The sequence below is a fragment of the Cygnus olor genome, chromosome 1, assembly GCF_009769625.2.
Source record: "Cygnus olor isolate bCygOlo1 chromosome 1, bCygOlo1.pri.v2, whole genome shotgun sequence".
Taxonomy (NCBI): Eukaryota; Metazoa; Chordata; class Aves; order Anseriformes; family Anatidae; genus Cygnus; species Cygnus olor.
This window is the reverse complement of record NC_049169.1, coordinates 85,947,485-85,973,488: the sequence shown is the minus strand read 5'-3', so window position 1 is coordinate 85,973,488 and position 26,004 is coordinate 85,947,485. Positions and strand designations below refer to the sequence as shown.

Genomic DNA, 26,004 nt, shown 5'->3' with positions numbered 1-26,004 from the left:
AAAGGTGTAACCTGTTCTTGGTCTGGTATTTGATTTCTCTGTAGAAATACCACCTGTTTTGTTATGTCAAAATAAAACTGATTTGTATTATGGTCCAACAAGCCCAGTTCACTTCTACATCAGTCCCTCTAATCCACCTAATTCAAGGCAGCTACACTGGAGAAAAACTGAAGCAACACAGTGGCAAATCATCTCTGATAAAAAGAATGCATTTCCTTTAAATCAAAGTAATTTGAATCAGCAAGCCAGAAATCTTCATTTAAATAATTGCTTTTAATTGTTTTGTGTATGCACATTATTTTTTTCCCTGAAGAAAGGCAGGTTTCCATCAGTGTCTAAACCTTTCACTGTGATTATTACCACTAAATATAACCCCTGATGCTATATCTGGGTTCATTTTATTTTCCCATAGGCAGGTGCACTATATCTGTATGAATCTACGCCACTCAGCACACATTTACTCATTTGGGCTCTTACTTACTAAGCCATCTGTTTTTATGCTTAGGATTTGCTTCCGAGTGCTCGGAAATCGGAGTTGAGCTAAGATGTACATCAAAAACATCTTTAGTGAAACAACACCTCTCGCCCCTGCAGAGGGTTTGGGCACAAGGAGGGGACATTTATCAAAAATGTGCTTTGCATCTGAAAGTGATAGAAGCAGTGCGAGGAAAGAGCTAGCTGACCCCGACTTGGGACGGCCCTATGGCCCTCACCTCCCTCACCCTCCCCTGGGGCGGGAAGGGGAGCCCAGCATTGCCTCATGCCCCATTTTGGGGCCCTTTCCTTCCATCCTGAGCCCTAACACCTCCCGGCCCTTTGTTTCTGGGGGTGCCCCGGGGCGCGGCGGGCGCTCGGCCTTACACACGCCCTGTGAGGAAGCCGTGGGCGGGCGTGAGGCGGCTTATCAGGCCCAGCGCCTGCGCACCGCCCGGCCTTCCCCCAGCACCCCGGCGGGGAGACAAAGTCCCCGGGCGAGGCCAGCGGCCACCGGGTGCCCATGGCCCGGTGCTGAGCCCCTGCCTCCTCCCTGCGGCACCGGGAGGCCTCGCTCGCCTGGCGAAGCCCCACAGTGACGGGGACGGAGCGGGAAGCTGACTTGAGTCGGGTTTTTGGGGAGGCAGCAGGTGTCGGGAGCTCGCAGGTGCTGTGGCTGCCAGCCCAACGCGGCACGAAGATGGGGTGCCTGGCAGTGATGGCCAGATGGCTGCTGAAGAGGTGGCTCGGACTCGCGCTCGTCGTGCTTCACCTTGTTACTTTGGGTAAGTAAAAACAACCGGCACCGTGGCATCCCCCACGAGGGAGATGCTTGCAGGTGCCAGGCCGGTGGTGCCGGGCGGTCTCCCCACCCAGGTGGGAGGACGGAGGGTGTTGGCGGGGTGGCTGATGCCCACAGGAGCACACGGTGGGACCCCCCGGCCTCCCCGGCAGGGAGGAAGCGGTATGTCGGCCCCGAGGGCATGAGCGAGCTGCTGGCTCCTGCGGCAGGGTGGTTTCTGCAGTTTTTTTGGCTGAAATTGAGTTTGTGGAGGGGAGACAGGGCAGGGCAGTGGGCTGTGCTGATGCATGGCTAGGGATCCCTCTGGCAGCACAGCTCTGTGTCGGAGGACAGCGAGGGCTGTCCCTAAGAACTGGCCACAACGCTCACCAAAGATCACAGATAGCCCTGACCTCAAGAGGGTTAGGGTTGAGTCCTCTATGCTGTGTGAAATGTTAACCCTGAAACCACACGAAGCTTGCTCCCGAGCTGGGATTTGTTACATGTGCGAAACAGGCTGTGCTTACCGGCGGCCCTAGTGTTTCACGGCAGCTCACAATACCTGGGAGCAAACCTGGGCTGAACCGGGGCTCCAATTAAAGATGAAGTGATGCAGATTTAGGAGGTTTTCATGGTGGTGTTGTGAAACTGTGAGATATTTGATGCTCTCCGCTGAGTTTCGTATTGACTTTCAGTCTCAGAATCTTAAAACAAAACTCGGAGAATTGAGCAGGGATGCAATCACGGGGCTTGCTTGGGAAGAAGGCAGCCTCGGGCCCCCCTCGTGAGATCTCTGCTCGATGCTTTCCCCCGCGCTCCTTCGCTGACCTCTGCGCTTGCAAAGCACATGTCAGACACGGGCATGTTTTGCCCGTATTTAAGTTGGCAAATAACCTGCCATGTGCAGAACTGCTTCTCCCTCTGTAATTTAAGAGCTGGTGTTTTAATGTAATAATGAGCAGGCAATAATTCGCCAGTCCTGCAGTTTTTCTAGAAGGGGTGCTGATTCCAAGACCAAAGACGGGCAGCAGATGGATATACCACTTGATGCTAATAAGCAGTACTGGATATAGGGGTTTGATAATATTAGCAAACTAGGAGTCCCTGCAGTTACTGTACTTTTTTTGGTATGGTTTACTAAGGGAACACTAGTTCATCCTGCTGGCTGTCTCTCCATCTGTTTCTCAGGCCCCTACTTGTAACTTTTGAGCCTCCAGCCCAGTTTTGACCAAATCCAACAGGAAGGCAGAGCTGCGGTGTTCTTGCCCGCTGCGTGGAAGCTGCGGGCCCCACGTTGTGCCCAGCTGACAGAAAGGGCAAGTGGCAGCTATGAGGGGGCTGTAGGCAGCACAACGGCCCCGAGGGCCTGGGAATCACCTGGGAGCAGTGGGGAGAGGTGCCTGGGCCGGGAGACACAAAGTGTAGGCTTTGGTCAGCCTCTGGCTGAGCTGAGTTACTTCTCTAAATCTGATTGATTTCAAAATTCCAGGGTTTAACTTGGCAAGACGCAGAGTGGGCAAAAAGCTATTTTGGAAGTGTTGCATCTGCTTTCGGGGTGTAATTGTTAGATGCTTCCCACGCGCTGAGTCTGCAGGGGGCCTGGTGCCTCGGGAGCGGGTCGCTTGGCAGACTGATGAAGACAGCACAGCCGATGCACTTCTTTCTCCCTCTCTATGCACGCATACACACCCTGCCACCTTTCTCTCCCCAAAGAGGTATTCCTGCATTAGTGACGCTTAAAAATCCATGGTACGGTACCCACATACGAGCAGTTTTAAAAGTTTCACAGGGACTTTTAGGCGATGTCTTCCTGAGGGCACCCACAGGGACCACAAGGACCAGCTTCAGACCTTCTCGTGGCAAAACAGCGAAGCTCTGGAAGTGTGCTGTGGCCCTGCCAGTGAGTTCCCCTGCCCTGTTGAGCATGTCACCAGGGCCAGCATCTTCAGAACCGACCCCGTCTGGGACTGCTGATCACCACGGCATGGCACGAAGTGGGCACCCACAGCCTGTGGCTACATCATGCATCCTTGGGCTCGGCCCAGGTGTCCTGGTGTTTGCACACCTTCCTGCTGTAGTGCTCTGAAAGGCCAAAGAGCATGCTAGGGTGAAAGTGGGTGCTCTCCCTATGCTGTATGTCCATAAAATTGTAATACTGGGAATGCTAGGCTGAATTTTTACATGGTGACAGTAGAGGGCATTAAGGTGGGGATTAATTAAAGAGGATGATTTGAAGACTGTACCATATAGGAAATGATGCATGCCCAAGCTGCCTAGATATATTTGTTTCCCCCTACATTGAATTTTGCCACTCTGGCGTTCACCTGAGGTGACCCCCTGAAACATCACTGTAATTTAGAGCTGCTCCTGAGATGTCATCTGCTGCTGGAGACGCTGATGAGCACGAACGCCCTGCCGTCTCAGCACAGTGGAAAAGTGGCAGAACAGCCTTGATTACATCCTTGATTACAGCACAAACTTACTTATTTATGGTCTGAATGCAATGCTGGTATCCTCATGGGCTTGCTTTTCTCCTGCCGTTCTACCTTTGCACCCACCTACTAATCGCAGGATGGCCATGGTCTCCAGCCCTATTTGCGGTTGTTATAATGGGAAAACGTCACTTGAAGTCACCCGCAGTGACCTTTCCCTGCCCTGGGCACAAAGCTGGCATAGGCACTGGTGGCAGGGACCCAGCCGCCCCCGGCCTGTGTCCGTGGAGTATTCCTTTTAGGCTTCCCTGGAGTCTTTTCATCTGACCGGAGGCAGTCCCATTCTCGGTTTCTTCCCAGTCGTGAAATTTTTGGGAAGTTCTGAGGAAAATCCCTACGGCTTTTCTGAGTTATTGGAGAGCTGGGGAGGGGAGGGGGGAATATTCACTTCCCTCGGCATCGCGAACGAGTGTTTGCCCACAAGTAACTCACTCTGGGAATCCCCTCTCGCATGTTAATACCGATAAAGTGCTCAGAGTGGAGCTAGGTTTTGGAAGGGGGTAATGAACCTTGAGATTAATAAAGATTACCTGTTTCACTGCCTCTCCCAAATATTGAAGCGGCTGGTAGTGAGCTCCAGGTGCTTCGCAGCTGATTTCCATGCCAGCTCCGGTACAGGTTGTGCTGAGGGCAGATTGCATGGTGGAGGTGGCAGAAATTTTTCTTTATGTACAAGCTTTGCCCACTTCGACACTGGATGCAAATTGAGTTTCTATCTTATCACTCTTGCTGTCTTCAGCTTTTTTTTCTTTCTTTTTTCAGACCAGTTTCTGTCTCCTCCCCCCATTCCAGATACGCAGAAAAGAAATGTCTTCAGTTAAATAGCAATGGCAGCGGAACTGAGGAACTCCTTTCTCTGTCTGTCTGTCTATCCAGAATGAAACCTGCTGTAACAGCCTGTCTGGAGAAACAGAAACCCATCTACAGGCTCCTGCTTTTGCTTATAGACTGCTTTACTATTTCTGGCTTTTTTTAAATGAGAGAGCTCTTTGGGGGGAAAAAAATAAATTGAACAGACAAGCGAAATTCCTACACAGTCAAATTATAGTTATATGCACGTATATAGAGTTTGTAAAGTTAGCCGTGCAACATTTCTTTCACCCACATTGTTTCCTTTTTCCAGTTAGATCAGAATGAACACAAATACCTCCGGTGAGCTCATTACTCTGAGGCCAAAACCTTTTTTGCATTTCTTGGATCGCTGAGGCCTTTGTAGCCCTTTTACAATGTGAATGTCAGACATTCCTGCATTTAAACATGCAAAATTTGGGGCCAAAATTTGTGCACGCTGAGGTCGGTTACCAGCAGAAGTGGCTGCCCTGCACGCCCTCACACCTTTCCTGCTCAGTGCTGCCTCAAGCCCCAGATACAGGCATGGTCAGTGGTGTAAGTAATAGGGACTTAAACCCTGCTCCTCTCCCCACTGCGCCTGGCAGAGTTTCCTTTTTTCCCCTTTTTTCCTTTTTTTTTCCTTTTATTTTTGGTTTCCGTTTTTTATCCTTTTTGCTTCCTTTTTTCCCTTTCATCCAGCTGCACCCCGAGGTTGTGCCAGGCTGGAGGAGAATTTCCACCTTCAGAGAGATGCTCCGTCCTTCCTAATGTGTTTCCTCCCATAGGCACCGTGTGCCTTCGATGCGGTATTCTTCGTGATGTGGCAAGGCAGATGTGTTAGACGCATTTAAATCTGTTTGCTTGATGAAAGGAAGTTGGTTTTGTTTTTAAGGATATGAACTTTATGTCAAATTGTAGCCGTTCTGTCCCCTTGGAGAGGCATCAATATCAGGAGTCTCAGGAGGTCATTTGAGAATATGTAAATCTTTCCCAACACGGAAATGCCACGGGCTCTGCTTCTGCTTTTTCACTGTTATGCTTTTAAAATATCATTCGTCCCAGGGGACTCCCTGGCTGAAAATAAAATTGCTGACTGCTGGGTGGCACCTCTAGCTGCACTGCGCTCAAAAGCCGTCCGTGCCCCAAATGCCCCCGTGTCGTATAAAAAGCTAGAAAAGACCATCCAGGACGCTCCCTCTGCGCGCTGCTGAGCTCTCTCCATAGCAGGTACCCTCCGGTGTAGTTTTACGTGCCTGACAGACCAGGACTTCATCCCTGCTCCTGGCACGCTGCTCCCCGAGCAGACCTCGCCGTCAGCCGCTGCTTGCCACCAGCGGGGAGCCCCGACCTGCGATGCTGCCGGCCGTTACCTGCAGTGCCTGAGCAGTCCCTGCCCAAGTGTCATTTCGCTCCCTCTGTGGTTTCTACAGCTTTCAGACACCCCTGGGCTGCTCTGTTCTGGTTTCATTAGCCATCCTTCTCTTTAATATCCGTTTGCCAGGCAATGCTTTTATCCAGGGCTGTTCAATCTTTGCTCCAGCTGAGGGGCTATGACAAGCTCACCATCCACAGAGCGCCACTGAGTTAGTGCTGGAGCAGGGACCGCGGTGTGTGAACAGGGTCTTGGCTGGCAGGCCTGCGGCTTTGTTACCGCACAGGTACACACATATTGCTGTAGCTGCAGGCAAGTACTTCAGAAAAATAAATACTGCGATTTTTCTAATTCTGAGCAGGCTTACGTGAAAGGTGTAACACTTGATTTTCCTGGTCACTGTGTGTTTTCACCTCCTGTTAGTTTCAAGAGGGGCTGGCTACATGGGGAGCATGTGAGGCAGCGAGATTTACGAGCACCAAAGAAAACTGGGGCCTTAAGCGGTGGGGGGACCTTGACTTCAAAAGGTTTGCTGTGAGGACAGCAGTACTGATGGCAGGGGTGCTGGAGGAATTCGGAGAATGATCTGAAGACATCTTCAGCTGGGAGATAAATATAGAGGAAGTACAAAGAGATCCAGTCAGCAAGGGACAGAGACTCCAGGGGAAAAAAATTAACAAATTTATTTTTGTCTTCATGTGCTACAAATCTCCCCCAAAGGCCTGTCTTACAGAACTGCCACATCTAGTTTCTGCCCCGAACTGGGAAATCGTAAGAGTGCTGAGCCAGATGCAGGGATTTGAGCTTGAAAGGAACTAAAATATGCAAATCCTCCAAGGGCATCCAGATTTTGTGTTTCCCCTGCCCTTTTTCGTCTAGCTGGGTCACCCACTCCCAGTGCTGGGAACGGAGAAAGGGGGAAGGCTCGGAAAGACTCTTCCCTTCTTTCCTTTCCCCAAGTCAGAAATGTCCTTCTGTCCCCACCCCCAGCATCCTCCTGGTATGCACTGACGGGAGGTAAGCAAGCCCTCCTTCCTTTCCTCCCCAAGCAACATCCATGCAGAGGGCTCCGTGGCAAAGGGGAGGATATCAAGAAACAATTTAGTCATCATCATCGTCCCCCCAAGCACTTTGACTTCTCCTCTCCAGCTCCGTGCTCGGAGGCAACCTCCTGGCTAGCACTAAGATCAGAAATTTGCCAACTGACTTGTGATGTGAAGAGTTGCAATCTTACTCATCTTATAAGCAAAGCAGACTGGACATACCCGAGCGGTGGGCTTGTCCCAGCGCAAGGCACTCGTGACTCAGAGAGCGGCAGATTTTTATCTCAAGAAGTTCCGAAACAGGACTTGGGCAGGGCAGGAGCAGGGGGGAGGAGGACCAGCTGGTTGGAGTTGCCCCAGCGCTGCAGTGAGCCCCTTCACCAAAGTACTTCAGATTCCCTTTCGCCTTCTCAGTTGCTAATTGCAGATCGTGGAAGTTTTCATGATCGGTGGAGTTTCTTTCTCTTCAAGGCCAGGTTTTTGTCAGAGCAGCGACTCAGTTGCAGAGTATCCTCTCACCCGCTTCTGGTTGGTTTTCATGGCATAAAGATAATCAAGAGGGAGTGAAATCAAGTTTCTGGTGTTTTTGTCAGGAACCTGCCAATGCAACTCTAGTCAGAGGGAGGAAGGCCTCGGCAGGCCCTGATGGGAGTGGTGCGTGTCCAAGAAACCAAGCCCACACCTGACAGCACACATGTTAAGACAGCCGTGTGAGCTTCTCTGAAGCGAGCGTTGCCCACAGCACATAACTTCTTACCAAGGTGTCGTAAGGGAGACAAATAAGATTGATCCTTTCCCATTCGTCATCGCTAGGGCCCCGGGTTAACAGCCTGCTGGAAAAATGGGCTTAGTGCACATACCCTGAGATGTGCTGTCTTTCCGTCTGTAGATGCAGAAAGGTCTCCTCTGCTTTTCACAGTTGCTTCGTGATTCCAAGGATTTCTCCTCTGAAGGAGAAACAAAATGTAAAAAAAAAAAAAATTAACATTAAATGGAACAAAGGCTGCTGAAGGAGTGGGGCACAAGAAGTCCACAGACATGCCAGGGACACTAACACCGTTGCCAAATCGAGCTGTATAAGGCCGGGCAAAGCAAGGTTGGTGTTTTGCTCAGCAGGACCCTGGCTGTGAGGATGGAAGCACACAAAGGTAGGAAGCACAGCTGAAACTGCTGAGCAGGGCACCCCCGAGTTACAGCTCAAAATCAAGCAGAGCTGAACTTTCAGAAAACCTCCTCAACCCCTCTCCCTGCCTCAGGCCTGACATGACATCGTAAAGTAGGATTAATCCTGGCTTGCCCTGCTGCAGGCACACTTGCCAAATGTGAGCACGTGTGAGGAAATGAGACTGAATGGAGGCGCTGCCAGATGAAGTGCGTGGCAGCTTTTCTTCAGGATGCCCTTAACCCTCCTCTCTCACCACATCTGGGATGAGTAAGTGAACACGACCTACCAGAAGGTCACTGTGACACCAGCTAACCAAACTCGGTTCACAGCTGCTTTGCTTTGCCAGAGCACTGCAGAGCAGCTGAGGGATGGATAGCAGTGGTAATTAATTCATCACCAAAGGCTGGGCTGGAGTTTATAAAAGGAGAAAGGAGCATTCCTTCTTTCTTTGTGTGCTGAGACCTCCCTGCCTGCTGATGAAGTCTGGGCGGCAGGGCCCTCAGAGGCTTCCCAGACACTTGTGTGCAGGTTAGTAGCCAGTCCCAGGCCCTCTGAAGAGGGCTGCCAGCACCTGCTTTTCTCTGTTTCATCCGGTCTTTCTCATTTCACGGGGTCTTTATAGTGAAATGCAGAGTGAGGCAGTGATTTTGTCCCAGTGTCTCCACACAGAAGTTATCAGAGCATCTGTTGGGTTCTTTTCAGTATGTTCCCAGTGTGGGTTAGCTTACATATAAGGTATTTCTTCCAGTGTTCAAGTGTAGCACAGGATATTTGCTGAGTTTTATCTTCATGGAAATCTTTGAAAGAATCTGATCCATCACTGGTAAAATTTCCTGGGGTAAAGAAAAGACCAACGGGGAGTGTCCTGTCCTTTAAAGACTCAGCTCTTCAAAATTTCTCGATTTTTAAACTAATATAAAAGCCTGACAGTTTGCTTCAGAGCTTTTTGTAGAAGTGTCAGCTGGAAAAACGTACAGGTGCACTATCTTATGTGCTGCTTACACAGAGGGGCAAGGGACTCCAGGTCCACAACAAAGGACCTTTCCCTCCATGTGGGTTGCCTTGTGGGTTGTGTGTGGAGCGAGGTAACACAAGGTAAGACCGAAAAAATGTCAAAATGGCTCAGCAGGATAGAGAAGTGGTGGGTGGAAGGGAAGGAGAATGGCTTCAGGCTCTCCTTTCCCAGGGAATTAACTGAAGTTTCCAGCAGCCCAACACTGCTCCTCTAAAGCCTCGTGTGGTCTTTTGCTGCCTTTTACAGGCAAATGTCTCAGCAGCGCTCTGCCCCAGAGGCAAGCCGCTCTCCTGTGCAGCCTGGCCAGCAGAACCGAGCTCTCTGTGGCGGGGGGAATTTCTGAAACCTGGCTGTGGCAAGGGATGAAGAAAAGGGGGAAATCTAGTTAAAGATTTTGTTAAAGAATTAAAGATTGTTAAAGACTTTTCTTAAAAAATGTGGGCTCAACAGCCTTTCCACCCTCTGTCTCAGAGTGAACAAGGAAGGATGCTTTTCCTCTAAATTAACCTTTCTCTTCTAATTAGCCCTGATATGCTTAGGAGTAGTTTGAATGAAACACACTTCTTCTGCTTTTTGGTCAGCCCTTTCCTTGATCCAGCACTGCAGGCTGCCAGCAGAGAAGCAACACGAGTGCCCAGCGAGCGGGTGGGCTTCGCTGTGTGCAGGAGGGTGGTTTATTTCTTTTTCTAGAAAAGTCATTAAAAATTATTTCCATGGTGGATACCTCCCCCTCAGCCTGGTTATGGAGAGCATTCAGCGCAGAACTGGGACAGAACTGAGTTTTCATTTTTGCTTTGCAGTTCACCTTTAAAGTGAAAGGGGACTTTTGTGGGACTGAATGACTCTTTATGGACCTTGGTTCCTTCAGGCCTTCAGCATTCAGGTTGCAGTTTCAAGGGTGCAGAGCCTTGTAAGGGTAGATGTGACATCAGCAGGAGTTTCCAGCCCCTGCACATGTACTGCCGAGGAGGTTTTTGTTCTCCTTTTGGTTGCAAAGGAGACTCTTTGGGGCAAGGCGCGGAGAACCTCATGCAACTCATGATGCGATGTCACACTGACATTTACTGTACGCCTACTCTTCCCCTATTGCTGCAAAAGAAAATAGAAAATACACACTCGACTGCATTGTTATCACCAGGATCCACAGTCCCAAAGCTTTGCTGGCTGCTCCTGGAGGTCTTGCCAGCAATAGTAAGAGCTGAACTGTGAGAACAAGTGAAGAAGTGGTCGAGGAAAAACAGACACAAACACACACAAGTGCACAGCAGGAGGAACTTCAAGAATCACTGTCCCAAATGGGTTGCTTTTAAAGTAACCAGAAGGAAATGTTTTTTCACACAGCATGTAATCAAGCCATGTAATTCACTGCCATGGGAGTTTTGCTGCGGAAGCCAAAAATACACGTGCGTTCCTGAAGGGGCAAAGCCTATTTGTGGAAGATAGCTCCAGCAATAGCAACTAAGCTGCCAATCTCAGGAAGCCCCTAAATTTGTGACCACCAAAGGTTGTTGGGGTATGCCAGGTCTCATCCCGTGTAGCGTGCAAGAACTGCTTTTTCTACCCTTTTGGGCCGGTGGCTTTCTGCCACAGGTCAGTGGGCTGAGTGGGCCTGTGATCTGCCCCAGTCTGGTTGTAGTCATGCCTGTGATGCATTGTAAGGGGAAGTACAGGTGGGGGGAAATGGTGTCTGAAACTATCACATCGTTCCCTTTGGAAGATGAGCAAAGTGGTGAGATAAAGCTGGCATAAAGCGTGCAGGAGGGACAGGAAGAGCTGTACTGCAGGGGACGGGGTGGGAGCTCATTTCATGCTCTGTCTCAGGCTCTCTGTCAGGGCTTGGGACTGCTAAACTGAGACTCAATGCCTCCAGTGGTCGGCACCGCACTTGGAGAGCTCTCCTGGTTCAGGACCTTCCCAGCACCTCTCAGATGTGTTTCCTGAGGTCTGCTCTGCAGAGAAAGAAGAGGGAGTCTGAATTTTCTCTGCACCCAGCTGATTCCTTATTTCTCTGCTGTTAGTCAGTGGAGTGCAAGAGGTCGATCTGTCTCCCCCCTCTACTGGAGATAAGTGCCTAGGCAGCGAGGCCTAGGCAAGCAGGGCAACCCCAAAACAACCCAGCCTTCTGGACTAGGGTGTGCAGGGGATGAGCATCATCCCAGAGGCTGCACAGACCCAGGCAAAGGCAGACCCATCTGCCCTGGCCTTGCACAGGGCTGCACGCCAATACTGTGCTGCTCTTCCAGCAACTGCAGGAGCCCCTGGCTCGGTGGCTCCCTTGTGTCTGCAGACCGGTGCCCACGAGCACCCACCCACTGAAAAGAGGAAGGGCAGTAGTAATGCGAAGCAGTGGGATTATTGCCAACTTGGTCGAAGGTTAGCAATAATGTACATATTTCCCTCTTGCAAGAGTCACAGCTTGTCACTGAAGGTGCACACCTGTACGCTGAGTGCCAGGAGGGAGTTTGGGAATACCTGTGCTGGTTTACAGGCAATCCCAAGGGAGACCCATGGGCCTTTGAAAATATTAATTTGTTTTAGCTAGGCTAGGAAAAAATGTTTGCTTGCTAATATTATGATAAAAGTGTGGCTCTAAACACAGTTTATTATCGTAGGATTGCTTCTAGCTTCTGGGATCTTAAAAGGCTGTTTGTGTGTTGTTTTTTTTTTTAAAAAAATAAATTAAAACCAAATCCCCCAGTCTAATCACCCACTGTGGCCGTGTTTGGGATGCAAGGACCACAACAAAGTTAAAGCACAGACTTTCCAAACACTGAGCTCTGAAAAGGGAGAATGGAGGAAATAGCAGCTGGAGCACGTATGTTTTTATCCTTTCACGTGACTATAATCGCAATTCTTCACTCTGAGGTGTGGTGGTTAAAGCACCACGAAAATTTATTTTCTGGCAAGTAAGTCTCCTGCCTTTGCCTTCAGCAATTCGTGCTGAAATCATTGCACGCCCGCTGACCCAGGATCCTAAGAAGGACTGGAGCACTGCATAAAAAAGCACTGCCAAGGTAGTCCTCCCCTCAAGGAGAGCTGAAGCTGTAGGTGGGTAGAGGGGCAAGGTAGATAAGGGGGTGCAGACAGAGCTGAGATAGGTGAGCTCTCCACGGCAGGTCCTGCCCCAGGGCTGCACCCCATCTCACTGCCTTTTGTTTGCCCCCAAACAGACTGTGCGCTGCCGAAGGAAGTCAAAAGTAAAGTCGGGGAGAAAGTTGGCCTGCCTTGTTGCCATGAAATTCCCAGCTCGGAAAGCCTGCGCAACTACCGGGTCTACTGGCAGAAGAACACCAGGGAGGTGGTGCTGGCCTACTCGGAGGGGGAGAAGATCTCAGATCACGACCAGTACACGAACCGGACGGAGATGGACAGCAAGAACCTCACCCTGTGGATCTCCCCCGTGGAAATCCTGGACAATGGCACTTACCAGTGTGTGGTTCAGCACCTCAGATTTTCACAGGACTTTTCACCCCGCGTTGTGTGTGATGCGCCCGTGTCCCTCTCTGTTACAGGTAGGTGGGCTGCCTCCCTGCACCTGAGGCTTTCTGGCACCAACCCCCAAGGGAAAAGGACACTCCCTGAAGCTTTAGTCATAGTGTAGCAGATAGCCTTTCATCAGGAAGCCTAAAAGAGCACCAGAAAGTCTAAGTCCCCTGTATTTCCCTTCCAGCAGCCTCCCTCCTGTCTTTCCAAAGCTACCCGAGGTACAGAAAATTGCCCTTTCCTCTCCCACCACCACGCTCCCCTTGATGACTCCCTCTTGGGAAAGGCCCTCCCTCTCCCAGGACACCTCCCCAGGTCCCACTGCCACTGGGTGCCCTGGGCCACCTCTGCCCCCTGCTGTCTTTTGGGCAAAGCCGAGACCCTTGGTGCATGGGAAGCACCCAAGCCAAAGGTGGAGTGGGGTGGTGCTGCTTCTCCATGGCCTCAGCAGCATCTCCTGTGGGGCTGGCCCGTGTGCGGGCTGCACGGCAGCTCCACAGCCTGAGGCTGGAGACTTGAGGCTTTCTACCTCAAAGGCAAAACCCAAGTTCCTTTGCTCAAAACGAATCTGAATCTGTTATTGGAGGCTGCAGAAAGTTCCGTTGACATTATTTTCCACTTGCGCCGCTGTTTTTGTGGTGGTTGGTTTCAACCAAAAGCAGAGATACTGGTAACGTGTGTATATATATATTTAAACACATTTGAATACCTTTAGCAACAGAGTTCCAGAAATCCTCCAGACAACTACTGAATGAGCATTCCCTACCTTGAATGAATACTTGGCAGGAAAAAAAAAAAAAAAAACACCACCACAAGTTCTTGAGGTTTGGCCACTGCCTACCTACTTGGGTGAATGAATGTTGGACATACATGCAATGAGACAAATTCAGTGATCCTTTTGGGAACCAATAAGTAAAAAATGGAACTGCACTGCTGGAACCCTCTCTAGCAGTGGAGGAAAGTATCGTTGAGGGGATCAGTTATTGTGTGAACCAGCAAAGGGAAAGCTTCCTTTGCCACAGCTGGAGTCAGGCTACCCTGAGCGAGAGAGGTGGAGCAGTGTTATGCCTTGATGAGTGATCAGGGAGCTTCGGTGAAGCAGACTGGGAGGTTTGAAGGGACTTTCCAGATGTCAAACTGGATGTCAAGGGTGTATTGCTCAACAGCGGGCCTGGAAGGAGAGCCGGGTTTTTGTCTGCCACTGTTTGGCTATGCAGTGTTGAGCAAGTCTATTTCACTAGTCGCTTGGTAGCCTAGACTATGGTTTCATGGTCAGCTTAGGCCATGGAAGACATGCTACGACCATAAGGGACCGTTTCCCATTTCCTTGCCTTTGTACGCAGCCCTCTGCCTTCTGCGGGTCCCGTCAGTCATGTGGCCAAAGGGTGAGTCAGGCAGGGAGCGACTGCAGACGCCACCGTAGCTGCTCCAAAAAGGGCTGTTTTGCAGTGAGATAAGCAACTGCTGCAGCTCTCTGCATAGCCTGGCTGTGGCTGGGACTGGAAGGAGTGGGTGGGCAGGCTGTGGACTTGGAGCTGACAGAGGCGGGAAGGAGAGAGGGGCAGTTTGGTCCCTTTGGAAGCAGTGGTATCGGTGGATGCACACCCACCAGGAAGCTACACGTTGCACTGCTGCTTCTGACTGGTCCCTGTCTTGCCAAATCTGTGGTCCCGCAGAGGTTTTGTCCTGTGGAAGAGCTGTCTTAAATAGTCCCTGTGCCACCCTTTGCCTCTGCCTAGGCTATTTATTGCAACCCATGGGCATCCCCAGTAGTGCCGATGCAACTGTTTAGTCATGCAGTGAAGCAGACTGGCAAAGGGATCCAGGCTAACAGTGAAACCACCTTTTTCTCCATCTTCACCCATACCTGTTTTCTCACCTATATGACCATGAAGCCTCAGAAACACTTGCACCAATACATCTAAAGCAGAGGGAAGGCATGGAACAAGCCGTGTAGGTGGGAAAGCTCTGAAAACCAGTTTTGCCAATACCAAAAGTCTGGTGGGAACACAGTCTGCATTCTTCAGAGGTGGACCTATGGATTGCTATGCATTTTTGAAATTAGCATTATGATGGTCTTACTCTCAGCTGGGCCTTCTGGGCGCTCTCATAAAGAAACCATAATTTATTCTGGTGCTGGCCATCGTGGCTGAGAGGCCAACGTGTGACTAACTCTCCCCCCCACTAGAGATGAACCCTCTATGAGCTCCAGGGTGGGAAAGGACAGGGCAGAGTGGTGGGAGGGAGGAAATAGTCTGCCATTGCCTCTAATACAGATTTTTGTTCCGCTGCTTCATATTCAGTCCAGTTTTATGACTCTGTTGCTCCACAAACTGCTGTACGTAGAAACAGCAGCACTGGATAGGTGGCGTCACAAAGTTTGTGACAACTGGCGTAGTGGTCAGGAAGGAGAAGAAGCAAAGGTCAACACTATATCCTGTCAAGGCTGGGGGCAGAATGCTAGGGCACAAGAAAGGCCAAACAGATTACGACAGAGGGTGAGTGTCTCATGGGGGAGTCTTTGCTTTTACCATAGGTGATCAGGACTGCGGGGAATATGACAGAATGGTTTCTCATCTTTCTTCCTTCAGCTGACTTCAGTGAGCCAAACATAACATCAAATGTCATTAATACTACTTGTGAATCAACGGAGATGGTGGTAACGTGTTCTTCTCATGGAGGTTTCCCCAAACCCAAAATCTCCGGAGTCTTCAACAACGGGTCCCTGGTGTGGAATACCACCTGGGTGTCTGAGTCCAGCCTCAGCCCCTACAATGTCACTGGGAAACTGCATCTCAACGTGACCAAAGACGTCAACCTCACTTGCTCCGTTGAATACAATGGCTTTGTCAAGTCCACCAGTTTGCTTCTAAGTAGGTTTTCATAATTGTATTACAAAAATGCTTTGCTGAACCTGCTGATTTGCCTCTGAGAAAGCGGTAGATGTTTGTGTATCTGTTCATGCAAGGATGACCAACGATCCCACCTGTGAGTTGCACACCAAAATATTTCAATGGCTCTAAGACAGCAGGGATGGGAGAGCAGTTATGACTGTGGCTGGTGAGCAGATGTGGCTCTGGCTTCCTGCCACTCTGTTGTGGGCCACAGCTGGGCTGACAGGATGGCCGGATCCCACAGCCTCAGTGGCTCCCACAGGTTGGGATCGACTCCATTCAGTGCCTCTCTGTACCAGCACAGTCTTGCTGCCAACTGTGTGACACAGATCAGGTATCTGAATGGAGGGACTTGAGAAACGTGTGTGCCTCAAATGCCACGGGCTGTGCTTACAATTTCCTCATTTAACAAGTGTGTTTGTTCTTGCTTTAGTGACAGAAACCGTCAGCTGTGGTCTAGACAAAATTCTGCTTTCATACGTATATTAAATATAGGGTTAAGTTATACAGATAAAATTGCTTGTGCTTGGCTTAAGTGATAAAATAATAGGTAAGTGTATGCATTGAAAAACTTGAGGGACAAGTGGAAACAGCATGAGGCAAGGCAGCATGCTACAGTCCACATGTTTTTGCAGTAGAAAGAGATGCGCAATAAAATTCTTAAAGCCAAAAGGATTGTTTTTTTTTATATTGTTACCAGAAAAAAGTATTTTAAAATATGTCTCTGGGTCTGATGGTTTCACTGTAGAGATACAGGCATCTTCAAGGGAAACTAGAGAAGTGCTGTTGTTTTTCCTAGGGAATTTTACCTTATTCATCAAGGTACCTTATTCATCAATCTTACTAAAATCAAAGGGGCTCATGAGGAGAGGTGCCATTCAGCTTCAGGATGAATGCCAGAAACTAGTGCTTTAAGAATTTTGGTTATTACTGGATGTAGCGCATAATCTCCCTAGAGATCATAATAGAAGAAGGTTACAAATATCATACTGCATAGAAAAGGAGAGCAACAAAAAGAAGTAGTAATAACAATACACTGTTGTCACGTTCTCAGAAAAGGGAGCAATCAGCAATGAGAACAGCAGCCACAAAAACCCTGCCTTTTGGCTTTTAAGAAGTGCAACCAGTCCCACTTTGGTACAATGCAAATGGTCTGCCAAACAAGTTTTCCATGAACACAGAGTTCTAGACAGAATAAATATAGCTTCTGGTAAACACAGGAGGCAAACCCTACGGTGGAGGGCACGTGGGGCTAGATTGTACAGTGGATCAGGCTTGGGTCTTAGGAGTTGAATGAAGCTTAATTGTGCTAGAAGCAGAAGATGAAAATCCGAAGACTATGAACATGTGCCTAGTGTGTCCTTTCCATTGGATTAGGGTTGTCCTGTATCCTACACAAACGGCCTGTTACCTACTCTCATTTCCAAGTAGCAGAACAGTTATCTCCAGTGGTGAAAAGCAAAAAGATGCTGATCGCTGAAACTGAACTCTGTCCCCAACCCCTTTTCCTTCCATGATGGGACTGACACCTCCGGTCTATTAAATACATCTTATTTTCCATCACCTGTGAATTCAGAGGGGAAAAATAGGCATAAATCGGGTGAAAGCAGTAAGAAAAACTGCAGAGTACTTCTGAGAACGGAAACTTCCTGGATATGGGCTCAGCCTTTTCCACCAAGCCTAACCAGTTTCCTTAAAAGGAGCTTATGAGCCTGTCTCAGTCCTGCTCTGCACAGAGATCCAGCATGCTAGATGTGGTGATGTGTTAAAATTTCAGCAAAAAGCAAATGTGGGGGAATGGGAGGGCCTCTACAGGTTAGGTGCCAGCTTTGTCTGTTTGTTTATTGAATGCGTGCTGAATATCCCAGTTAGGATTTGGCCAGAACCACCAAAATTCATATACCTGCTCTTACATGAAAATGACAAAATGTTGTCGGGCCCTTTACTTATGTTTTGTTTCTTCTATCTCAGCAAAAACAAATGACTGCATTGCCCCTACCATGCCTCCATCCTATAATGTCATTACTGCTACAAGTATCATCTTTATCATCTTTCTTTTGGCTATCACCCTAGCAGCAAGATACTTCCCAAGGCGTGGTAAGTATAGCTCCTTTTCAAGAAACAGTCCCTTACTGTTTATGGAGTATCTATGTAAAATACACATTTATAGAAACTGTACTGACACGCTAGGTATTTTTGTACCTTCTTCTCATTTCCTTTTTTTTTTTTTTTTTAATGCACAATCTACTGTCACAAAACCTAAGTCCAGCTCAGGACTTTCCTATATTTTGTCTGCATGCAACACTAGCGTTCTGGTTTGAGAGTCCAGGTGTGTTGGCGGTTTTGTCTACAGATCAGAATATTTCCGAAGAACAGGGGTACAGAGAGCTGGATTCACAAAGGTCCATTTTTATGTATTAAGATGCTTGAAGATGCCAAGAATCTTGGTCATCACCATACATATGCCTGAGCACTATCAGTTTCAAAATGGGATCGATCTGACCACATACCCTGCTTGGACAATCTCTCCGAAAAGTCACAGAGCCAAAGTTACAAAAAGTGTATAGTGCTAAGGCCACGGGAAGGATGTGTGTACAGCAACATCTCACTTTTAGAAGAACCCCAGTCAGGAGACACGGATTTGTCCACTTTGTTGGTCCAAAAAGGGCAGAGGTGAGGTGCCTGGCTCTGTGATATGAAGTTTTCAATAACTTGAGACACATCCATGATTTTTTTGATGGCAAAAGGGACCTCAAGCATCTCAGGGTTAGGTGGCAGCTGAGTAGATTTTTTTTTGTGTGGCTCAAAAATCTTAACTGTTAGCTGTTGCTTCTTGTGTTGTCTAAGCTGACCTAGCCAGAAAGGCCCTGAAGATGTGGGTAGGCATCTAGAGGATTTACAAAGGCAAGTTGGCACCCAGCCGGTACTGAAACTCAACAGCAGTACACGTCCTGTCAGTGCCCTGTTAGTAGCTTTGAAAAGTAGTCCTGGAGGAAGCCAGCAGGCCGTGCAACATGCTATAAATATCACCCAATCGAGCTCTGTCAGGTCTCTGGGGAAGTGGAGGCAGGAGACAAGAATCCCACACCGAGAGCACTCAGTGTTCGGCGCGCTTGAACCAAAAGCCACCAGTCTGAGCGTCACAGCCCATCACGGTCACAGTGGTATCTATCCCCCTGCTGGAAAGAGGTCATTTGTTAGGCAACAGGGACTTGGTTCACTCGGCAACACGTGAGTTTGTCATGTTCCTGTCTTCTGCTACCTCTTACAATTTCAAGCAAGGTCACTCACAAGTCAGGGCATGGAGGTGGTGTTGCTATGCTCTTCCCCTCGTCACCAACCACACCCTTTCAAAAACCAATGTGACCACTATGTCAGGCTGGGCTGATTATCTTTTGGCGCTTTATCACCAAGAAAGGAAGCATCTGGAAGGCAGGAACCCTCTTAGCCATACCTGTGCACCTCCCCGTTTCCCACTCACGTCCCTCTTTGACACCAGTGCTGGCTCTTCCTTGGAGCTACGTCAATGGGTGAGCAGTAACCATGCTGAAAACATGAAAACCACAGCCAAACACAGCCTGTGCTGTTAGCTGCATGGACAATGAACTTCTAATTATGGAAAAAAATGAAGTGGAATTGAAAGATCTGCCTCTAAATAAGTGCAGGATGGAAATTAAAAGGTTCCCTGCTATTAGCATTCTGAGGTAGCCTTTTATATAGAAACCAGATTGCTTTTAAGGTAGATGCAAGAAGCATACCAATGCGGTAGAATGAGATCACCTGCACTGTCAGGAGACTTAGCTGCGTAAACTCACATTTCCTTTTTAGTCCCAATTTCCTAACACGCACAGGGAGCAGATCTGCCGAGTCAGGTGGCACAGTCACTTTCCAGACTGCGTGTGAGATGTAAGAAACCAAAGCTAGCGTTTCAAACAAACTTCCCAGTTTGTACAGTTTGCTGCACTTCAGTGCTGCTGTGTATTACCACCTGTTTGGGAAGGGAAATGTCTGTCTTGAGAGTGCTTCCCACTGGTGCTGCTGCAGATCACCTTTCAAGAGACGATGTGGGAGCTCAGAAGAGGTCTGAGAGTATCTCCACTGCTCTGACATAGGGAAAGCTGGACCAGGAGCTGCCGTGGTGCTCAGAGTTGTTTCTGAGCTCGAAAAGCCATGCTTCAAGGAGCTGAAGTGTGGGAGGGAATAGAAAGAGAGAGCAAAACGGAAATAAGGGTTCTCAGATGTGTGATTGTGGTGGTGACCAAAACATGTAGGTACTTTGTTGAGGTTCACACCCCCTAATCTGAGGAGTTTGGTAAGCTGCATTTAGTAACGTGTACCTTTCACCATTATTTCCCTACTGACATTATCTTAGCACGTGGTGACCTGTCTTTGTATCAGGCTGAAGTTCTAGCTCTGTGCTAATGAGAACATTTTTATCCATATGACACTATATAGATAACAGCTCTATATAATGGGCCCTATGTCTATGGGCTAACCATGTACTGCAGGGATAAGCCCTGCCAAGGAAAAATAGACATAACTAGATTTAAAAGACTTTTTTTCTTTGCTTTACTTTTTTGAAGAAGACATTTAGATCAAACACTTTGATCTGCAGTTCACAGAATCACAGAATGGTTGAGGTTGGAAGAGACCTCCAGAGATCATCAGGTCCAACCCCCCTGCTCAAGCAGGGTCACCTAGAGCACGTTACACAGGATTGCATCCAGGCAGGTTTTGAACATCTCTAAAGAAGGAGACTCCACAACCTCTCTGGGCAGCCTGTTCTAGTGCTCTGTCACCTGAACCATAAAGAAGTTCTTCCTCATATGGCAATGAACTTTGAGTTCCAAGTGCTAATGAGGGATCTTCTCTTTCAGCCTGTTTTCATTGTTCTAAGAATCAAGATTCAATGGAAGAGGATGAGAAGGAAAGTATGAAGCCACCCACGATCTCTAAAATGACATCTGAAACATCATCACTATGACCAGATCACATTTGCAGGTAATTTTGTTCACCACTCCTCTCTTGGCAAAATAGATTCTCATGCAATGTTAGCTCTCAAAACCGTGCATGGTTTTGATATGAGTGCGCACCTTAGCATAAAAGTAGTAGAGCCCTACCACCAGTTCAGACCCATGGTATTTCACAGCCATGGGATGAGGCTCATGTTGCTTGTGGGGCATTGCCTTCTAGAAATTAATCTAGTGAAATATGTTAGAGGACCTAATTTCCTGGTCTACTAAGTGCCTTTCTCTCTGGAATGGGCCCTACATGGGTGTTACACAAGTTTTTGTGGCATTCATTTCTGTAATTAACAATTTTTTTTAGGGACTAGAGGGGGTGAAGAGAGTTAGAAGAAAAGGAACCTTTGACAAATTTGACTGTTAGTGTCTCCTCTGGAACTGTCTAAGGAAGCTGGCTAATATCTGAGAGGTGGGCTTGTAGCAAGATCATCTGTCTACTGGGATTTGCAGTGATCCCCTGCCACTGGGGGGATCCCCACATTTTAAGGGCCTCCCAGCTAAGAACTGGGCATCTTTTAGTTTCTGTCCTGTTGGACTCATTTGCGAGTATAAGTTAGTGGAAACAACTAATATTAAAACACTAACTAATATTAAACAGTAATATTAAAAGCAGTTACATTTGTTATAAGGTGTTGTAAAGGATGGTATAGGAATGGCTGGGGAACAGTCTGGCTTACCGAGGGTTTATGACTACAAAGCACTGTATACACTTTGGTTTGAAAACTCAGCTGTGTTCAGGGCTGTGTCCTCCAAAAACACATTTTCCAAGTCACGAGGCTTAAGGAAAGATTAACAGCTAACTGTTACTACTTGTCTCATTGCCCAGGTGACTGTATTTCCTGCTCTCCCCCCAGCATGCTGAATTACCAGGGTGATGCCATAGAGTAACAGACATAGAGTCTTAGAAGTCATGAATTTGTCACACTGTGTTGCAGTAATCTAAAGGCTTAGAATTTTTGAGACAGAAAGAAGGGGAAACTATCATTCAGGCCACTCTTCTCATTTCCAAACTTGACCACCCACTCATATTTTCCTCTGGGGAAGGCCCTATCTGGAACAGATACTAAAACCTTGGTTAGCATGAATCCTGGGGGGTTTTGTGAGTGCTGTTCACGGGTGGGAGTTCACCTACTGGATAAATCCATTCTGCCACATTCCTCTTTTGTCATAAAAGTTTTCCACGCTTTTTTTTTTTTTTTGGTAAGCTGCTGTTATTTCCCAACTCCATTGACTGGAACAGCTGCTGTCTGTGGACAGGGATGGAAGCTATACATCAGGGCAACATATTGCTTCCACAGTGGCAGACTGTAATCTCGTAACTTTGTGATGCACTGAGCCATGTCCTATTGCTGCTTAAATAGGGCAGCACATTCATTAGTCACCCTCTCTTCGCTGAGGGATGGCACCTCTGTACGGTCCAAAGGTTTTCACAGCAAGCAGGTGCTAAGTCAGTCTGTAGCTCACTGTAGGGCCCATCTTGAGCTGTCTAGTTCTGACCAGCTGTTTTTACAGTAATAGGAGCCCTCTTGTGGACTATAGGAGGTGATCCCAGTTTTTCTCGTCTGCAACATTTTGACTTACATTTAGGATTAAAAAGAAAGGGGAAAAAATAAGTGTTTTTTTGTGTCCCTCAGGTTTCTTATCCTGTGTATTCTGCACTGCAGTCCCCACCATTCTCTACAGCAATGCTTATTGCGTTGACCCTTTGGCTCTCTGAAAGGGGATGACAGCAGTAGAAAAATTTGCTCAAGAAGACGGACAGCATAATCTTTTGTGACTGAATACAAAAACCCACCTACGCCACAGAAGCTGTGGGGTGGTCCTGTTACAATGGGATCGCTGGAATTCCAACTGGGAGGACCCTCCGTGTTCCTACAACAGGTAGAAGAAGAATGTCGTCAGCATTGTGCTGCTCCAGCATGCCAGTGCAAGAGTTTGGGATACTCTGACACTGCCTCTATGAAAATCAGGGGGCCTGCAGAGATCTAGAAGGTAGCCCCCATCCACCTACCCCTTTAGTAATGCAGAGCTGGCCCCAGACCCCACCACACAATCTCAAGTCAGGCTGCACCCCCATGGTGCAACTGGGAGCAGCTACAACTTATATTCAGCCTCGCACCGGTATTTGCCAGTACCGTTCTTTGTGCCGGACAAGTGGATTGAGACTTGACCATGGTGGATATGTGATATGATATTCCTTCTTCCCCAAAGAGGCAATAATGCACACACTTTTCAGGAGAAAGCACCTCGAGGTGGAAATATACACCTCATGCTTATTTTCAGCGCTGTGAGACTTTGTAGGGAATGACAGATACTGACGGCACACCTAACAGCTAACTAATATTGCTTACCTACAGCAGTGGCACAAGTTCTCATAACCTTTCTCCCCTGAAAGGATGGCCCTGCCAACCCGGGTATGAAGACGCAGCTCCTCCATTAAATTACTTGGTTACAGGGGCACATCTGACACAGTCCACCCCACTGGTGGTGGTGCATGTGAGCACACACGCGTGCACACATAAACAAGCTCTTATATGCTTGTTTTATATGCTTCCTACCTGCACTTGTTATAAAGCCCAAATTAAATGTCTGTAACACTCGGCGGTTAACTTACATGTACCTACAGGAATGAAACTTAAGTCAGGGCCTTGCTCCATAAATACGGGTCTGCTTGTGTTTGTACATTTGCCTAGCAATAGTCGTTAGGGTAGGGTCTCCATTTTTTTGTTGGGGGAGGAGTCTCTCATAGTGACATAGGGATTTACCTTGCTTTGAATGCTGCTGCTTTCGGTCAGCATTCTCTCTACCCAGCCAGGACTTGAAGGAAGTTCCCTGCAGGATGCTAACATGGGATAGGCCTCATCTGATCTGGGTGATATTCTTGCCTACTGTGTAGGAAAACGTGGTTTCTCATTTTGAGGGGAAAAGAGGAGAAAAACCCCAAGCCCCAGCAAGCTTCCTAAGCAACCATGCATACTAACCTAACTCAGAGAACTCGTACTCCTGAGTATGCATACTAACTACGCATACTAACCTAACTTATACTCATACCCAAGTATGATAGGGCTGTTTTGTTTTCTCCTTCTGTTCTGTCCTACTGCAAGTTGTACCTGTTACCTTATTGCTTCATCCATGTACATATTTTAGCAGGGTAGACCAAAGTCTGAAAGTGCCACTCCATCATCTTTGTGGGATGTTTTGTTGCTCAAGCTGTTTATCTTGCTAGGACACAGCACAGAAATATTAATTTCACTTATTTCTAGGAGGTAAATGCTGAGAGAAAAATTGCTGGCAGAAGCATGAGCGCTAACAGCACTTTATAGAGGATTGAGCTATGAGAGGCTGAGGGATCAGGGCAAGTCACTAGTGAAAAATAAGACACTGCTCCAATTCTACTCCTGCAGAGTCATGCTGCCCCATCAGCATTTTTCTGCCTTCCCATTCTATGAAGTGAAATGGGAACTTCAGAACATTCTTACTGAGGGGTTTTTGACAGATAAAAGGAGATAAGCTTGCCACAAGGCCCTTAGCAGATGACAGGGAACCAATGTTCTTTGCACGTGTGCACTCTAGTTGCAAGCAGGACAGGGGTGGCACAGAAGGCAGTGCTATCAAAAAGGCAACCTGACCTTATCACAGGAAGGCTGCCAGGGAAATGCGGTCTCATGCTTCTATTTCTTTCAGCCTACATTTGTTCTTTCCAGCACAAACTACCAACTTCTTGCAGGCTAACACCCTCTTTTTAATTTCCATCATTTCCAACATTTCCACCTTGCCACCCACACTGCAGCTCTGACAGCAGTACGCACACGGCGTCTTCCTTCCGACCGTCCCATGCTCTACTTCTGCTCCTGGCTGATAGCACGGGCCTCTTGAGAAGCGTTTGTCTTTTGCACAGTGCCTACATCAAACCGACTCCAGTGACACTTTAAATAACTCCTTAAAAAGGAAACAAAAACCTTCACTGACAAATATGTCTAGTACCAGTTTGTTTTTATATTCTTGATGGGCAGGTTGTTTGGTTTATTTTTTTCCTTAAGCACTTACAATATGAAACATGTTTTCTATTGCTTTATGCTGTATTCAGTGAATTGCACACAAATGGTTTCCATGAGACCTTTTCAGCTTTATATCTGGGTCGTTGTACCAGGTGAGCTGCTCTGTTTATCGCAGGTATTTTGTATATAACGTTTTTTTCCAGGGTTTCTCCTTTAATTGTATTAAAAGTGAAATGGTGAACTCGGTGTCCTTTCCTCAGTAATAAAAGATGTCTGTTCTACATCCTGGGAAGTGGTAGAGCCTTTCAATTATTCACACGAGCCCCATCCACTATGTCACAGCTACTAAAAGCGTGGGCTGTGTAGCACCAATGCAGCTGGATGATGAAGCTGTTACACTGGCTACAGCTGGCATCAAGACCCAGCTCTGTTCGGTGTGCTCAACAGCGATGACAAAGAGCACTCAGGTACCCAGCTCCTAACTTCCACATACCTCATGTTTGTGGAGCTGCCAGGGATTAACTGAGGAGCTTAGCTATGTGGCAGGTCTTCCCCCCCCCCCCCCCCCCCCCCCCCAAAAGAGAGTTTCTCTGCAAAAGCAAAATCTGGTGTAAAATGTTCCTACTACATCCCTGCTAATTGTGTTACCTACCCTGCAAGTGGACGACTGGTAACTTCTGCATTGTGCTTTTCTGGAGGTGGGGGGGTGAGGAAACCCTTATGTTCGTGTTTGATGAACACTGAACCAACTCTTCCCACAATCTGGACAGTGACTTTGAGTACAAGAAATGAGGAACTAACTTTAGCAGGAAACAGAGCAAAAAATGGCTGCCAATCTTGAGTTGAATGTAGATGAAAAGTCTGTGCTTCCCCTTGCTGAAGGGCTACGTAAGGACATCTAGTACTCCTTCCTTCTTTACACGGAGAAAAAAAACACATAGGACTGCTACATCTTGGCTCTGACTGCTCTCCCAAGGAGGAACATCTCTGCCTCAATGGTCACAGACACAAGAAAATTAGTATTTCTTAGATATCACATAAAATAGCCACTGAAAGAGGCATAGAGGAAAACTGAGCAATGACACAGCTAAACGTCATGAGAACTGCAGTACAGACAATAAAATGTGTGGGTTACAGGGTGGGGATGTTAAAAAAAAAAAAAAGAACAAAGACAAAACATTCCCGTTTAACTACAATGGCAAAATGTGACTCAGAAGGGTCTATTTTGTCTTTTGAGGGGGCAGAGGATAATCACACTAGTGCTACCAGTGTACATGGAGTTTAAAACCAGAAGAGGCAGAGACCGCTCCATAGCTCGCTTCTTCAGATCCTTCACTTACACAGAAAAGGGAAATCAAAGCTCGGTGATGAAAACCCTGAAACATATGCACTTCTTCAATGGAAAAATGAACTACACTGTGTTTAAAAGAAA

General features: G+C 47.8%; 1 protein-coding gene across 3 annotated transcripts; it reads left to right on the top strand.

Moving 5' to 3' along the window:
* The first annotated feature begins 854 nt into the window (after nucleotides 1-854).
* CD80 (CD80 molecule) lies at nucleotides 855-24,855 on the top strand. Of its 3 annotated transcripts, none has more exons than XM_040567018.1 (6): nucleotides 855-1,259; nucleotides 12,344-12,685; nucleotides 15,248-15,529; nucleotides 17,522-17,647; nucleotides 20,428-20,551; nucleotides 22,209-24,855. In XM_040567018.1, exons 1-5 carry the CDS (start codon nucleotides 1,175-1,177, stop codon nucleotides 20,532-20,534), a joined length of 942 nt encoding a protein of 313 aa, XP_040422952.1. In that variant the 5' UTR covers nucleotides 855-1,174; the 3' UTR covers nucleotides 20,535-20,551; nucleotides 22,209-24,855. The 3 variants fall into 3 exon arrangements, 2 of the variants coding, with proteins under 2 accessions (XP_040422952.1, XP_040422959.1); XM_040567025.1 differs by lacking the exon at nucleotides 855-1,259 and adding an exon at nucleotides 6,277-8,686; XR_005822458.1 differs by having other exon boundaries at nucleotides 918-1,259; nucleotides 17,522-20,551.
* Nucleotides 24,856-26,004: the final 1,149 nt, after the last annotated feature.

Bases quoted from the DNA above. Each gene is read 5' to 3' on its own strand.
- CD80 (XM_040567018.1), top strand. From the start codon at position 1,175: ATGGGGTGCCTGGCAGTGATGGCCAGATGGCTGCTGAAGAGGTGGCTC. The intron at 12,686-15,247 runs GTAGGTGGGCTG...TTCTTCCTTCAG, and splicing joins CGTGTCCCTCTCTGTTACAG to CTGACTTCAGTGAGCCAAAC. The intron at 15,530-17,521 runs GTAGGTTTTCAT...CTTCTATCTCAG, and splicing joins GTCCACCAGTTTGCTTCTAA to CAAAAACAAATGACTGCATT.